We start from the raw sequence: 15,513 nt of genomic DNA, 5'->3' as shown, positions 1-15,513 counted from the left end.
AATGAAAACACTACCAATCTCGTAAAATGGCGACATAAGTTAAAATTTCTTTTCTTAAAAATTTCAGAATAATTTTTTTCACCACTTAAATAAAAAAAAATCCTATACATGTTTGATATCTTTGTACTCGTACTGACCTGAAAAATCATATTGCCAGATCAGTTTTACCATATTGCTAACATGGTAATTTAAAAACAATTGTGGAATTGCACTTTTTTTTGTCAATTTCACCTCACTTGGAATTTTGTTCGGCTATACTAAAGGAAAGGCTCTTGGAAAAAGAGGAACAAAAAATTGAGGCGCAAAATACGGAAAATCGCAAGGTCATGAAAGGGGTTAATATAATTACTCCTCATTCCTAAATACTTTCTGAGGCAGCTCATGATCTGACTGGCAACTTCCATCTTCCCTGTGGGAAGACCTAGCTCTGTGTGAAGCAATAATTTCGTACCTCCTTCCTGGCTGAGCACGCTGTGTTTGTTCCACGATATCCTTCATATACACCATCTGTGCCAGGATTCACCGGTGCTGTGAAATGAATAATAAATGGATTTATTATACTTCTACCTATAGAAACAGATTGAAGTTTTCTTTTAAATATTAAATATTAGTTTTCCAATTCTAATATTGTGTATGTCCAAAAGGGTTTTTCCACAATATGAATTGATGGGATATCAAATAAATATATCAAACCATCAGTGTCTGATCAATTAGTGAACACCAATACTCATAGTTAAAATGGCCGTGGCTCCTTTGTTTTTTATTAAACAGCACCACAGCTGGCCACGAGCTGTGACAAGTACTGTAATTTCAGTAGGGGATGATAAAGTCTTCAGTGTTCCAGTCACAGTACCACTACATTTTAGGTATTGTGGCACTATGATATTTTACCTATTATTATTATTTTACCTATTATTTCAGTCCTGCCAACAAGTGCTCTTCTATTTGGAGGAGATTGTAAAAATCCCTTTGGTATACAATGTGTAGACATTACATTTACAGGACAATTTGTCAAGTTGCCTTACTACGTTTGAACAATACAAGAAAGTTTTTAATAAAAATTATTTGTTTTGGGGTCACCAGATTTTGAGAGCTGTAACTTTTTTAGTTTTTCCATCGACAGCTTTTTGAAGGTGTGTTTTTTTACGTGATGAAATGTAATTATCATTAAAACCATTTTAGGAGTACGGAATACTATTTATTGCTTTTTAATTATTGTCTTTTAATTTCTTATTTTGGGAGGTAGAATAAAAAAATACAATTTTTTTATTGTTCTGCGAAAAATGCATTTGGTTTCTCCCAGTTTAATTTGTAACTGCCTGGAAAAGAAACTTAGCAACATTTGTAAATTTGTAAGCTATTATACTGTAGCTATCAGAAATATTATATATATATAGTTATACATTTCTAAACAGTTAACTCCTTCAAAGAATAAAACATATTATACAACCACCAGCTCAAACTCCTTAATCGGCACAGATGTTTTTTGGATGTTCAAAATACTTGGATTCCATATGATCTCAACCATATTAATCTAACATACAGTACAATACTTTTGTTTTTACATTTCTATATCTTATACTTGTAACTCAATTATTCCACTCCAGGGTATTAGCTGTCTATTTATTTCCTGGATATGATTTACCAAGATATTTTTTTTTTTACTTTATCCAATTGCATTCGAGTGTCTTGCTATTTTAAGCAAATGCACTTGCAATTATATTAGCGACGGTGAAGGTGTTGCCCTAAATGCAGCAGTATTAACACATCTCATTTTTGTTCTGTGTGTTTTATTTGAATTACTAATGAAAGCTTATGTGTTTTAATCCCAAATCTTGTGTGCTGGAATTTTTTTTAAGTCTACTATGTCTCCTCTTTGATACCCAGCAAATCTGCACACTTATTTATTTTGTTCACTTGCTGATATAGCACCATCATATTTCACAGCGCTTTACAGACATCATCGCTGTCCCCACTGGGGCTCACAATCCAGATTCCCTACCAGTAAGACTTTGTAGAGTGGGAGGAAAGCCACACAAACACGGGGAGAACATACAAACTACTTGCAGCTTGCAGGCAGAGTGGAAGGTGAACTGTCGGAAGTAATACATAACTGGTACTCTATTGTATTTTCTTATACAGTGGGAAAAAAAAGTATTTAGTCAGCCACCAATTGTGCAAGTTCTCCCACTTAAAAAGATGAGAGAGGCCTGTAATTGACATCATAGGTAGACCACAACTATGAGAGTCAAAATGAGAAAACGAATCCAGAAAATCACCTTGTCTGATCTGGCAAGATTTATTTTACAAATTATGGTGGAAAGAGTGGGAGAACTTGCACAATTGGTGGCTGACTAAATACTTTTTTCCCCACTGTATACATGTTTTACTACTTTAATGTAATAAAAAAAACAAAACTTTTTTTGTGTTAGAATGTTCAGAGAGCCATATTTTTTTTCCATGAATGGGGCTGTTGTGAAGGCGCCATGGCATTTTCATTAGTATCATTTTGTGCTACATATAACTTTAAGCATTGGTACATTCCATAACATCCATTTAGGTCAAATGTCATAAAGTGTAGCTTTCATATCAGGTGCCTTTTCAAACGACATTATCACGTGTGCACATGACGAATGACACTACTTCTGGCTATTATATGACTTGTAGACTGCAATTTTACCAGTTTCACCCCTTGCAGGCTCTAGATCAGTGTTGCCAAACTCCAGCCCTTAAAGCCCCCAACAGATCTTGATTCCAGGATTTCCTTAGTATTGCACAGGTGATGGAATTATTATTAAGCCATCAGAAATTGCCACCAGTTCTCTCACCCGTGCAATACTAAGGACATTATGAAAACATGATGTGTTGGGGGACCGTGAGGACGGCGTTTGGGAAATTCTGCTCTAGAGACTGGAAGCTGTAGCAGCTTCTCTGTGTGACTCTCTGCCTCACATGTAATTGTAGATGTAATTTGTTCCTCACTAGAGACAGAACTGAAGACAGATTAGAGCAGTTTTTGAAAGTGAATGATCAATGCAGTAGAAAGAGGCGAGAGAAAAATGTGTAGATATGTGGATATTTTTTCTAAAATAAGACATACCTTATATTGCAATGTTTTCGATCTTTGCTGGTAATGTTGATTTATAATAAACATTTTTAAAAGGTAGTAATTCTTTAAAAGAAAACATATTCTTAAATGTATACTGTAGATTTCCATTTTAGTTCTTTGCTAAGGAACACAAATAAATATTCCTAAGCAAAGAACTAAAATGGAAATCTACAGTATACATTTAATATTGCATTATACATGATAGTAGATAAATGTAGTACAAGTTCCAAAAGAAGTTTCAGGGAAAAGAGCACTCACTTGGGTTAACTATTTCAGATAACAAGGTTTTAGGAAGTGTATCTGGTAAATCGTATCCATTTTTCCTAGCAACAATTAGATGAAAGGCTGCAAAAAATTCTGCCAATGTCAAAGCACCATCACAGTCAACATCACTAAGATCCCTGAAAGAGAACAAAGCAGAAGAAAATGATTTAAAAAAATGACACAGACGAAAACATGATTATCAGATTTACTCATCTGGACAGTATTAACTGAATGACAGGAGTCACGTCGGGATCACATTACTGACACCATGTTTAGTCCTGTTCAGATATCCTATGAATGTATCACACCGGCCTAATCGAGGCCATAAACGTTTTTAGAAGCAGACTACTGGTAAAACACAGATGTAAGCAGAATATTAAATACGTGGATGTGAAAAAAAATAAATGTTCTTTAAAACAAAAAATAAAATAAAAACAGCATAACTGTCACAAGGTTATTGCCACGAAATCTGACAGCAGCATAATGTAGAGAAAGAGTTCCTGATTCCCGCTATGTTTCACTTACTAGGCTGCTTGGTGAAGTTTTGATAAAATCACTGTTTTACCAGCAGGAAATCATCCCTAGAGGATGAGTAAACCTGATGCCACGTAGTCCTCCACATTCATAAGCACTGCATAGCCCTGCCCACACAGACAGGCACCTTTGGTCTATGCACAGTGTATGCAGAAAGCTGTCAGAGTAGTTTGGTAGTTTGGGCATGGTTATGCAGCAAGCAGCCCAGTAAGTGACACATCACAACAACTAGGGTATCGTTCCCTAAAACAGGCTGATCTAGCAAAACACTGGTGACAGATTCTCTTTAAAGGGGTTGTCAGTTCTAAAATGACATGTCTTTAGTCACACTATGTGACTGCAGAATTGTGAGTCCTCACATTGCACGCACTAAACGCTGTGAGAATTCTCCAGTGTCTGCGCCAGGAATGACGGTCATGTGTTCACAAGTAAGCGATATGCATACTTCCAGCCACAATCCAACAAGACTCTTTCTGGTCTTGCATAGTACACTTGCCTTGAGTGAGATGGAAACAGTCTAGTCTGATTGTGGCTGGGTCTTAGCATGGCTGGTCTGGAGCCGGAATCTCCAGGAGTGGACCTTCTGGGCCGAGGCACCGAGGGGCCCCGGGCGAGCAGCCAGGTGGAACCGACCCCTATAGAGGGACCGTTAGGAGCAGGCCCAGGGGTTCGAGTACCACAGTAGCCGGTACCGAGAGGGGCGGCTCAGGATGGACTGGAGTAGGATTGTGGGACTGAAGTGTAGATGACAGGACAGAGCTGGAACACAGGAGACAGGAGTGGAGTAAGACTGTAGACTGGAACGTGGAGGGATGGCTGAAGCAGGAACACAGGAGACAGGATTAGGGGAGGACGGAAGGACTGGAGCAGGATGGAACAGGAACACCGGAGGCAGGACTGGAGTAGGACGGAAGAACTTGAGCAGGATGGAACAGGAACACCGGAGGCAGGACTGGAGTAGGACAGAAGGACTGGAGCAGGATGGAACAGGAACACCAGAGGCAAGACTGAAGTAGGATGGAACAGGAACACCGGAGGTAGGACTGGAGCAGGATGGAACAGGAACACCGGAGGCAGGACTGGAGTAGGACGGAGTACAGCAGGGGACACGGATAGCAGGACTGTGAGGCTGCTGCAGGGAGCACACGAGAACGGGACTGTGAGACTGCAGAGAGCACACGAAGAAGCGGGGCCCAGTGTGTTAGGAAACACAACGATCAGGCGCCTCCCTCAGGGGGAAGCAGCCTGATATGCCCCTGTCTGGCCTGCCATTGGTCAGGGGGTGCTTCCGGGTCAGGGCATAGCCGGAGCACAAGAAGCAGAAGGGAGGCGCAGCAGCGGCCTATGGCGCATGCGAATTGCATGCAGAGACGCCGTCGGTCGCCTGTCAGAGATGACCGCCATGGCTGTCGGGCGGCAAGGGGCTGCGGCATGGGAGCGATGGGCGGGTGAGTATGTCGGAACGGCGTGACACTGGGCATACTTGTGGTCACGTGATCACCGCTCCTGGCATTGACACTGGAGAATCTTCACAGCACTCTGTGCGTGTGTTGTGGTGATTCACAAGTAAGTAGTCACACTGAGTGACTGCAGACTTGCCACTTTAGACTAGACAACCCCTTTAAGAACTGTACCCGAGAACATTGTTCATTTGATGGAACCTGGACATACTGCTTATCTGACCGCCTCTAGTTATGTCTATCCTATTATCTAGTGCCATGTATGGAAGATAAAATAATGTATACTGTATACAACAACAAACTATTTTCATTTACACTTCGAGTAGTTATTTTGGCAAATGCGATGTGTACATTTTTTGCTTAAATATTGTATATTTTTACACAACTGTACCAAAAGAGCTCACATTTAGCAAGGCAATAGGATGAGTTGCAAAATGTCATTGCCTACACAATAAAAAAAAAGGTTATAGGTAATTACGGTTAACACTCACCTGAATTAGAAGAATCGTATTATAGCCCATAAAAAGTATGTGTGAATTTTGGCAAACAAGTGGAAACGTAGCAATCTATCTGTTCTTTCATACTTACCAAATGTGTGAAAGTTCTGAAATAGGAAGCTTTGATTTAGTAAAGAAATTTCTTGCTACAGACCCTGCAAATAATTGAATAAAAAAGTATTTTAACAATGTATAAGTTGGTTATAATGCATCCTATTAAGGTTTAAGCATGCAGCTGTGCAGTGCCTTTCATGGTGAACCGGTATGACTTCTATGAGCAATATTTAAAAAAGGCTTGTACTTTTTCATATAGCCACCCACAGATAAAATTGAATGAAAATATAAGAAATCAGCATGGACCCTATCATTTGTGTCACGCACATGTGTGGTGCACGTGAATCGTGGACTCATTGTGCCACAGAGCCGGGCTTAAGTAGGATGGGCATGGCTAATCGGCTACCTTGTCTTTACTAGAGCTTCTAATGGTAGAGTTAGAAGCAGGTAGCCGCCAGGTACCACTCCAAGGCAGTCCCCAGTACTGCTGCTGCGGACTCGTAGACATGGACTGGGGTCGGAGTAACAGGCAGGACAGGATATGGACTCTGTTCAGACTGCACAGGTTCTGGATCCTTAGGCAGAACGGATACTGACATGGATTAACAGACAGGGCTGGATTCGGATACTGGAACAGGCTCCGACAGTACTTACTCTGGAAAACTAGCGAGGTCAGACACTCAGACATTATATTTTATTTTTCACCTTAAAGGGAACCTGATAGCAACCTCCTAACATAGCCCTACTGGGGAGGGCACCTTTTATACAAGATGACTCCCAGCTATTGGCTGGGGGTATTTTTAAAGTACGCGTGCTGCCCTTTTAAAAACAGGGGAGCGCGCCCGCAATGGAAGCCTATGCGGCATGCAGAGGAGCAAAAGACAGGCAGTTCACTGTGTGGCTGCAGCGGTATGTCGGCATCCCTGCATGAAGGGGAAGGAAGGACAATGCAGAGGCGCCACTCTTTGTGTTACAGTTTGTATTGAAGCATCTAATGAAAGTGAGGAAAGGTCACTGCGAAGAAAGGGGGAGCAGGATCTGGGGAGGAGGAGAAAAAGAAGTTTCTTCTCCTCTTCTCTGCAATGCATGATTCAAGTGGCTGTAGTAATGACTGACAGGCGTTCCAGACTAGTTCGCTACCATCAAGCATAGATCAGGTAGGATTTAACACTGTTTTTAAACCGCATACATGTAACACATTAATCATTAAAAACTATATTAGGAGGTTGCTATCATGTCCCCTTTAAGCTGTAAAATAATATATACCATGGGATAACATAAGAAGTAGAGATGAGCAACTTTGCCTTTTTTCGGGTTGAGTCGGGTTTCATGAAACCCGACATTCTCAAAAGTCGGGTCGAACGAAATCGTCCAATTATCGTAGTTATTATCAGTCGAAGACCGACTGAAACACGAAACCCAATGCAAGTCAATGGGGAACCAAGGTTGGCAGGGAGTGGAGGACAGGAAACACACCTACAGTGCCCATTTTAATGCCAAAAACATCTATTCTTATTACTTAAGCTTGTCAACCTTAATTTACTTTATAATAATAGTTAGGCATTGAAAACAGGGGGTTATTTGGCTAAAGTTGTGGGGGGGAAGGGCTGGCTCCAGATTTTCGTGGGCCCTGGGTCAAAGAGTGTCACTGGGCTCTTTTAACACATGCCACAATTCATGATCCTCTGATACGGCAGAGAAATAGCGGTATAGTACAATGAAAAATGCTTCACTTCTTACATCTCATGACTGATATCCATTTTAAATTCTCCAATAGCTCCAAAAACGGACAGTATATTACTCCATACAGTATTATGGCCACCGCATAGTGCGCTATACAGGGTAATGAGGCCCATATATTTCTCCATTCAGAATCATTGGTCCCATATAATGTTTGAAAAAGTATATGATGAGCTCCACATAATGCTACAGTATATGTTGGTCCCTATGGATGAAGCTCCACTTTCTTATGGGCCCAAATAGTGCTCCATATATAATGGGCCCCATTTCTAATGCTCCAGTGCATAATGGGCCCTGTAAATGCTGCCCCAATGTCTGATGTCCACCTTTGGAATGCTCCAGTGTATGGTGGGCCTCATATATCATTCTCCAGAGTATAGTGCTCCCCAAAAATAGCTGTCCTAACATTGAAAACAATTAAATAAGTCTCCTCGCTAGGGAATCCCTGTACTAGTCTGGACTCCTCGTCGTCCCCATCTTCCATCTCACTGCACTTGGACTGTTTAGGCAGAGGGCGTACAGACGTGATGTCATCGCGCTCTCTGACCAGAATGTCACTGTCAGGAAACGCGGAAGATGTCACGGCGGTGGAGCAGGGAGAGGTAAGTATTTCAACTTTGCAAGTGCTGTTGTCATGATCCAGGACGGAGTTTCGCTTTGGCCCGTCCTGGTCAGACAGGGGATTAATTGTTTCTGCCTCTCTCTGGCAGAGGGCGGCTATTTAATGCTCACTGGACCTAGGTCCGGTGTAAGTTATACTCCTGCCCTCGGCTGAGTTAGTTGGCCTCTTGTATACGTGTGCCTTGTGCCTGATAACTTGTTGCTTGTTTGGTTTTGAACTGGTTCTGTCCCTGTTATGAGTTCTGCCTGTCCCTCTTGTACCGCACCGCTCTCTCGTGTTTGACTCTCTGCTTGTGACTTGACTATTCTCTGATCATCCCTTTGGTACCTCACCGCCCTCTCGTGTATGACCTCTGCTTGTCTGACCTGCATTTTCCTCTCCTCTACTACAGTATTCCTGCAGTAGGTACACTACATCATCTGCAGTAGTAGGACGCTAAGCCCTGCCCCTACAGTCACATGATCGTAGGTCCTGGTACTCCTTACTATTTTCCGTGCCTCAGGTCGGCCCTCCCACCGGCAGAGACACTTTTGCGGACTATGGGGCCCCTGTGCTAGTGCCGTCGCCCATGAGTATGCTCCTCCACCTGCTCAAGGAACCTGCACTTTCATCTGCACCTTCCTCTTTGTCACCGTGTAAGGTGGTATAGTATGCGGGAAGGGGAACCTGAGTTTCATCAGGGTCAGATTCTGGCTGTGCTAGGGGAATGCTAGTGCGAGGGGAATGTAGTGGTCTGGGTCAATGTACCAGCAGAATCATCTAGCAGTGGCTAGGCATCAGTGCACTTGTGGCGCCCCCAGGAGTACGGTCACCACAATGGCATTACCTTCCTCCTAGGGAGTGTGATGTCATGCTTGGGAGCAATGAAGGATCTCTCTAGCAGTTAAACCAACACACAACACAGTTTCCACTCCAGGCCAGCAGGGAGACCTCTGAACCTGACTGCTGAGGAGCTGCTCTCTGTGGTCGGGAGGAGGTAAGTTAGGGCAGTCTGTGAAGGGAAGGGGAAGTGTGTGGATGTGAGAAGGGGAGCTGGAGGATGAGCAGAGTTAAGGCTCACTCGTAGCTGGAGCGCATGGTCGGGATTCCGGTCTCCGAGTTTGTAGGGACACTGACGGTCCTGCAGCAGAAACCGGAGGAAGTAGCAGCTGTAAATGCTCTGCTCCCAACTAAGGCTCGGAGGCCCCAGCAGCGACGTGTGTGAGCCAGAAGGAAAAGGCTATGGCTATGGGGAAATTTCAGTGAACTCAGTACTGCGAGTACCTCAGATAAGTGCTAGAACGGAGGCCACACTACCTATCTGCAGAGAGAGAATTCCAAATTTGCTTCCAGGCTGACCAACTCCTTCTCCATCTGTACTCTGGGTCCTGGACGGCACTTACCAAGTACAGGTAAAGGAACTGCACGACTGTGTCTGACATCTTTCTCCTGCGCCTGGCGCACGGCTCTGCTACATCCTGCACTGCACACCATCTACCAACTCTTTCATCTGCCCTGCGACTACGGCCCTACCTGTGCAGGGCTTCTACATCTTAGCTGCACCACAACATCTGTCCCAGAGAAGCGACACTGCAGCGCTGGTCAATCTGATCAGAAACCACAGGTGGCGTCACGTATCATTCACCTATAAACGTTATTCACCCCTTTGCATGGACGCGCAGGGCCACGGAACGGGTCATCACCACCAACGTGACACATCTCTCTGAGACACCGGCCCGGTACCGACTAACCCCACTGCCCTGACTGGCCACCCACACTTCATGTCAGATTCATCTTGGACTGGGGAATTCACGATTTGACTTGATAACCCAGGCATGGTATGATAGAAAGAGCTACATGGACTAATGTGAAGTGTGGCCTGCTGCATCATTCACTTTTGGTGGGGGTGAAGGACACAAGGAAAGGGGTTCTTCCTGACCAGGAGCCAGCACTTGATGACTCAGTGCTTGCATTTTTTGAAACTTCAGAAGAGGAGGGCATATTTGCTGGAGTCTGTTTCGGCAATGTAAGCCAAAACCAGTTCCTGATGCTCCGGCTTTAAAAGCGGTTAACCTACTCCCAGAAAAGGTAGCCTTCCAGGCCTTCCAGAGCCAGACCATGACGCAGACTCTACACCTCCTGCCTTAGCTGCTATTGTGCTTTTGCCACTACCAGCAGATGCACCACCACCATCAGCACCAGCTGGCCCCCCCACGCCCACGTCCGTGGCCTCTTCCACCAAACTTCAAAATGTTGCAGAACATGAACCCAAAAGAATATCAGATATATGGTACTGTATCAGAAGCGTACAGCTCTATACAGTCAAAGGATGATTGTCAATCTCCCTATATATACCATTAGTCACACAGAGACGCTCACAGGCTCAGTATGGATTAGACAAGAATATAAAAAGTAGAAAAAGTGTACAGTATCATCAGATAGCAGGTACATATAGTATAGTTTAAACATTCTAAATCGCCGTAGATATTTCAGGAGGCAGACACAGATGCTCTCAGGCTCAGTATGGATTAAAACACAATATAAAAAGCCGTAAAACGGTAACGGATCTGAAGAGTACAGCTGTACACAGTGTAGGGGTCATTGTTGTCAATCTCAGTATTTATTTCCACAGTCAGAAAATAACTCTCACTTGGTCAGTTTGGATTAGACCAGAATATAAAAAGCAGTAAATGGGTAATGTATCACAAGCGTAGAGCTGTATGCACTAGTGTTGGGGTAATTTTTAAATGTACATCTAAATTGCAGGAGTAACCCACAGACTGTTACATGCTCAGGATGGATCACACCACAATATAACAAGAAGATCCGCAAGAAATAATCACACATGTGGGACAATGTTCCAGGTGTCAATGATACACTTAGAGTGGTGGGTGGAGGAGGAAAGGACTTCCTGGCAGAAAGGGAACAGTATCACTAGATGCCTGGTATATATAGCATAGTTTAAACATTAAAAATGTATGTCTATAAATTCAGGAGTAGTGTTGAGCCACCCCGCTAGTGTTCCAGTTCGTTTTGGTTTGTCGAACATGAGGCAAGTTTGTCGAATGTTTGTCGAATGTTCGACGAACAACGTCGAACACCATTGAAAACAATGGCAGGCAAACACAAACACATACAAACACATAGAAAACAATTACAAAACACCTTAAAAGGTGTCCCAAAGCAGACAAAATGCTCAGAAGACACAAATAACATATTGAAAAGGGCAACTACATATAGAAAAGAGGTGGCGGAGTAGGAGGAGGAGGAGGAGACACAGATATAGGCATGTCATGCCCTTATGAAGTCAAGAAAGGCTGGAATAAAAATGTAAAATACCAAAAAACAGTAAAAATCTGAAATTGAAGACGATCATATACCGTCGGACTTCCCACCATAAATTAGGCCAACTGCTGATCGGGAGGCGTTATTCCCACGAACCTCCGAACAGCGTCCATGAAGGCAAAGTGTTTGGTTTCCGGGGGAAGTATGGTTGCAAAGCTGAACCTTAAAGGAATGTCCAGAAGGGCACCACAAGGAGTGGAGCCTGCGGCTTAATTCGACTCCACCCGGGAAACCTCAACCATGCCAGCTACAGAAAAGATTGACAGATTGCAAGCTTTGTTGATTCTGTGGGTGGTGGTGGATGTCCATTTTTAGTTGTGCTAGCGATTTGTCAGCTTAATTCCGTTAACGAACGAGACTCCGGCATGCCCCCGCGGTATACGTCAAGCTTACTAGAGGGACACGCGAGGCTCTGGCACGCAAGATCGATCAATAACAGGTCTGTCATGCCCTTACATGTCCGGGGCTGCATGTGAGCTACACTGAAAGGTCTAGCATGTGTCACTTACAGGTGCAGATAACCCGCTGAACCCCGTTAGTGATGGGGATCTGGGATTACAATTCTTCCCCGCGAACGAGGATTTCCCAGTAAGTGCGGGTCAACCGGAATTCCAGAATTAGGCCTAACCGGCATTCCAAAAAAATGAAAAAATTAAGTGTCCAAACCACGGGTGCTGTAGCTTGCTTAACAGCTGGGCTCCTATGCTGAGTAGCACGCAGTTCTTACATAAACAGGCGGCATAGCTTGGTTCATGGGTGGGCTCCTCTGCTGAATAGCAGACAGTGCTACAAGGCCCAAAAAGATTTTCTGGACAAAATAAGATGCGGTAAAATATAATTAGAAACACACACGGTGTAGCTCCTTGACAGGTGTACTACACCGCATGCTACCACACACCGCTACTATGACATGAAACAGTCTATTAACATTGAAAACCATTATTAATGTGAAAATGAAGTTACGCTTTTGGTGAACGAACCGTTCTCGAACGGAACTTCGAACAGCCGAATTTTAAGCAAAGTGTTCGAGTTCGACGAACGGCTCGAACACCGCCCAAAACAGCTGGAATTTTAACTTGGCGAACAGGTCGACTCAAACACCGCTCATCTCTAATCAGGAGGCAGACTCAGACGTTCTCAGGCCCAGTATGGATTTGACAAGATTGTACAAAGTTGAGAAAAGGTACAGTATCACCGGATAACAGGTATATATAGCATAGTTTAAACATTAAAAACCTATGTCTATATATCAGGAGGCAGACTCAGACGGTCTCAGGCCCAGTATGGATTCGACGTGATTGTAGAAAGTTGAGAAAGGGTACAGTATGACTGGATAGCAGGTTTTTTTTAGCACAGTTTAAACCTTAAACATCTGCGTGTATATTTCCGGAGTCCGACAAAGACACTCACAGCCTCAGTATGGATTATACAAGAATCTAAAAAGTAGAAAAAGGGTTATGTATTCGAAGCGTACACCAGTATACACTGTTGGGGTATTTTTCAATCTTCATATATATTTCAGTCTCAGTAAGATAGTCCAGACTCTCCGCAAGAGGAAACGAGATGGATACAAGTACAGAAGGAAAGTCGACTGATTGCCGAAATTTTAGAATTACTCATCACGGTAAAAACTCCCTGGAGAATTCTCAGAGGCGATGCTGACCATCAATTACTTTGTCTGTGGAGACAGCGAAAACAGTTCTTGTGAAGAAAGGTTTGCTGTATCGCAGTACCGTGGAACCATCACTGTTACTCATCTCCATCAAATTGTGATCACAGGGACAGATGTAGACATTGTCCTCACTGCCTATCATGATCTGTCAGGTAACTTTGGAGTGCAAAAGACACAAGCCACAGGCCGTAGGCAATTTTATTGGATTGGCATGAGAGGCACATTTAAAAATGTGGTCAGGAATGTCACACATCTGTGAGTCGGAAAACCGTGAAAGCTGATGATAAACCACCACTGCATCTCATTGTGAGTCGACGTCCATAACAAATGGAAGCCATTGATCATCTAAAGATAGAGACAAGCAGGAGAGGGCATAGCTACATCTTAATCATCATCTATCATTTCACCAAATTTGTATTGGCAGTCCCAGTGAAGTATTTAACAGGCCAGACTACACAGTGGTGGAGCAGGGAAAGGTAAGTATTGCAAGTGCTGGTGCCCTGAGCAAGCAGGGGGGGCCCACTCGTGGGCGGCGGTACTGGCACAGGGCCCCTCATAGTACGCCGGTGTGTCTGACGGCGGGTGTGCACCCCCACCGTCAGAGACACTTCATTCTACTATAAGGGACCTTGTGCCAGTGCCGTTGCCAAAGAGTGTGCCCACCCACCTGTCCAGGGCAACGGCACTCGCACGGGTGCGTGCGCCAGGTGGTCACCCCGGCCCTGTGGGGGGAGGCAGCCCAGTTAGGGAAGTGGAAAAAATGGCATATGTTGATGTTGGACATTCAGCAGCTGCAAATGGAGTAATTGGAGAAGTCCGCGGAAGAGGAGGACAAAAGCAAGCCATTTTTCTGGCAACCTACGTGTCAACAGGGGAGGGTGGGACAAAATCCTTTGAAACCCAAGCATGGTTCATTTTAATGAAGGTTAGATCATCAACATTTTGGGTCGACAGACTGGTCCTTTTTTCTGTCAGGATTGATCCAGCAGCACTGAAGACTCGTTCACATAACACACTAGCAGCAGGGCAAGCAAGCTCCTGTAAGGCATATTGTGTCAATTCAGGCCAGGTGTCAAGTTTACTGGCCCAATAGTCAAAGGGGAATGACCAGTGAGGGAGAACATCGATATGGGAGGAGAAGTAGTTTGTTACCATAGTTGACAACAGCTGTCTCCTGTCACTTTCGATCGATGCAGTATTACCAGTCGTGTGAGCGGTACTTGAAAAATCAGTCCACAACATGATCATGAAACCCCTGTGTCCAACGCCACTTCGGCTGTGTGCCCAACGAACAACTCTTCCATGTTGCTCCCTACTGCTCGTTGGAAAAACATCACCGCCGCTGTGTGCTGGGAATGCCTCAAACAAACGGTTTACCAGAGCTGCTTGTTTGCTAGTCAATATTAGCTCTAGGTTCTCCTGTGGCATGATGTTTTGGAATTTGCCTTTATAGCATGGATCCAGGATGCTGGCCAACCAGTAGTCGTCATCGTTCATCATTATGGCAATGCGGGGGGGTCCCTTTTTAGGATCTGCAAGGCATAATCAGACATGTGGGCCAATGTTCCAGGTGTCAATGATGCACTGCGAGTGCTGGGTGGAGGAGCACTTTCTGGCAAATCAACATCCCTCCAGTCACGCACAAGTCCTGTACCTGACCTTGCCACGACAACATTTTTTCTTTCCCCCCTGAGAAGCATCCTCCTCCCCAAAATAATCATCCCCATCATCCTCCTCCTCCTCTTCCTCTTCTTCCTCCACCTCGTCCACGAGACTTCCCTGAGCAGACAATGGCTGACTGTCATCAAGGCTTCCCTCCTCCTCTTCCTCCTCGGCTGCAGACGCCTGATCCTTAATGTGCTTCAAAGTTTGCATGAGCAGACACATAAGTGGGATGCTCATGCTTATGATGGCGTCATCTGCGCTTACCAGCCGTGCGCATTCCTCAAAACACTGAAGGACTTTGCAGAGGTCTTTCAGCTTCGACCACTGCACAACAGACAACTCCATGTCTGCCTGCAAACTGCCTGCCCGTGTATCCTCCCACAAATGAATTACAGCCTGCCTCTGTTCGCACAGCCTCTGAACCATGTGCAGGGTGGAGTTCCACCTTATTGCAACGACGATAATTAGGCGGTGCTTGGGAAGGTGGAGCAATCGCTGCTGCTTCTGCATACGACTGGAGTGTATGGGCGACCGGCGGATGTGCAAGCACAGTCTTCGCACCTTATGGAGCA

At 44.4% G+C, this 15,513-nt stretch overlaps 1 protein-coding gene across 6 annotated transcripts in view; it reads right to left on the bottom strand.

The window, feature by feature from the left end:
- The window catches only part of REPS2 (RALBP1 associated Eps domain containing 2), a 301,690-nt gene that overhangs the window by 128,628 nt on the left and 157,549 nt on the right, over positions 1 to 15,513 (bottom strand). For all 6 annotated transcript variants that reach the window (XM_073574130.1, XM_073574114.1, XM_073574109.1 and 3 more), the window contains exons 7-9: positions 5,956 to 6,019; positions 3,368 to 3,510; positions 452 to 528 (exon numbers count right to left, since the gene is read on the bottom strand). In XM_073574130.1, coding sequence (XP_073430231.1) covers positions 452 to 528; positions 3,368 to 3,510; positions 5,956 to 6,019 — 284 coding nt within the window. The remainder of the gene's footprint in view (positions 1 to 451; positions 529 to 3,367; positions 3,511 to 5,955; positions 6,020 to 15,513) is intronic.

Source organism: Dendrobates tinctorius, unplaced genomic scaffold, assembly GCF_039654945.1.
Source record: "Dendrobates tinctorius isolate UK_male_01 unplaced genomic scaffold, ASM3965494v1 ptg000007l, whole genome shotgun sequence".
Taxonomy (NCBI): domain Eukaryota; kingdom Metazoa; phylum Chordata; class Amphibia; order Anura; family Dendrobatidae; genus Dendrobates; species Dendrobates tinctorius.
Note: the sequence above shows the minus strand (reverse complement) of the source record. Positions and strands in the feature narration are given on the sequence as shown.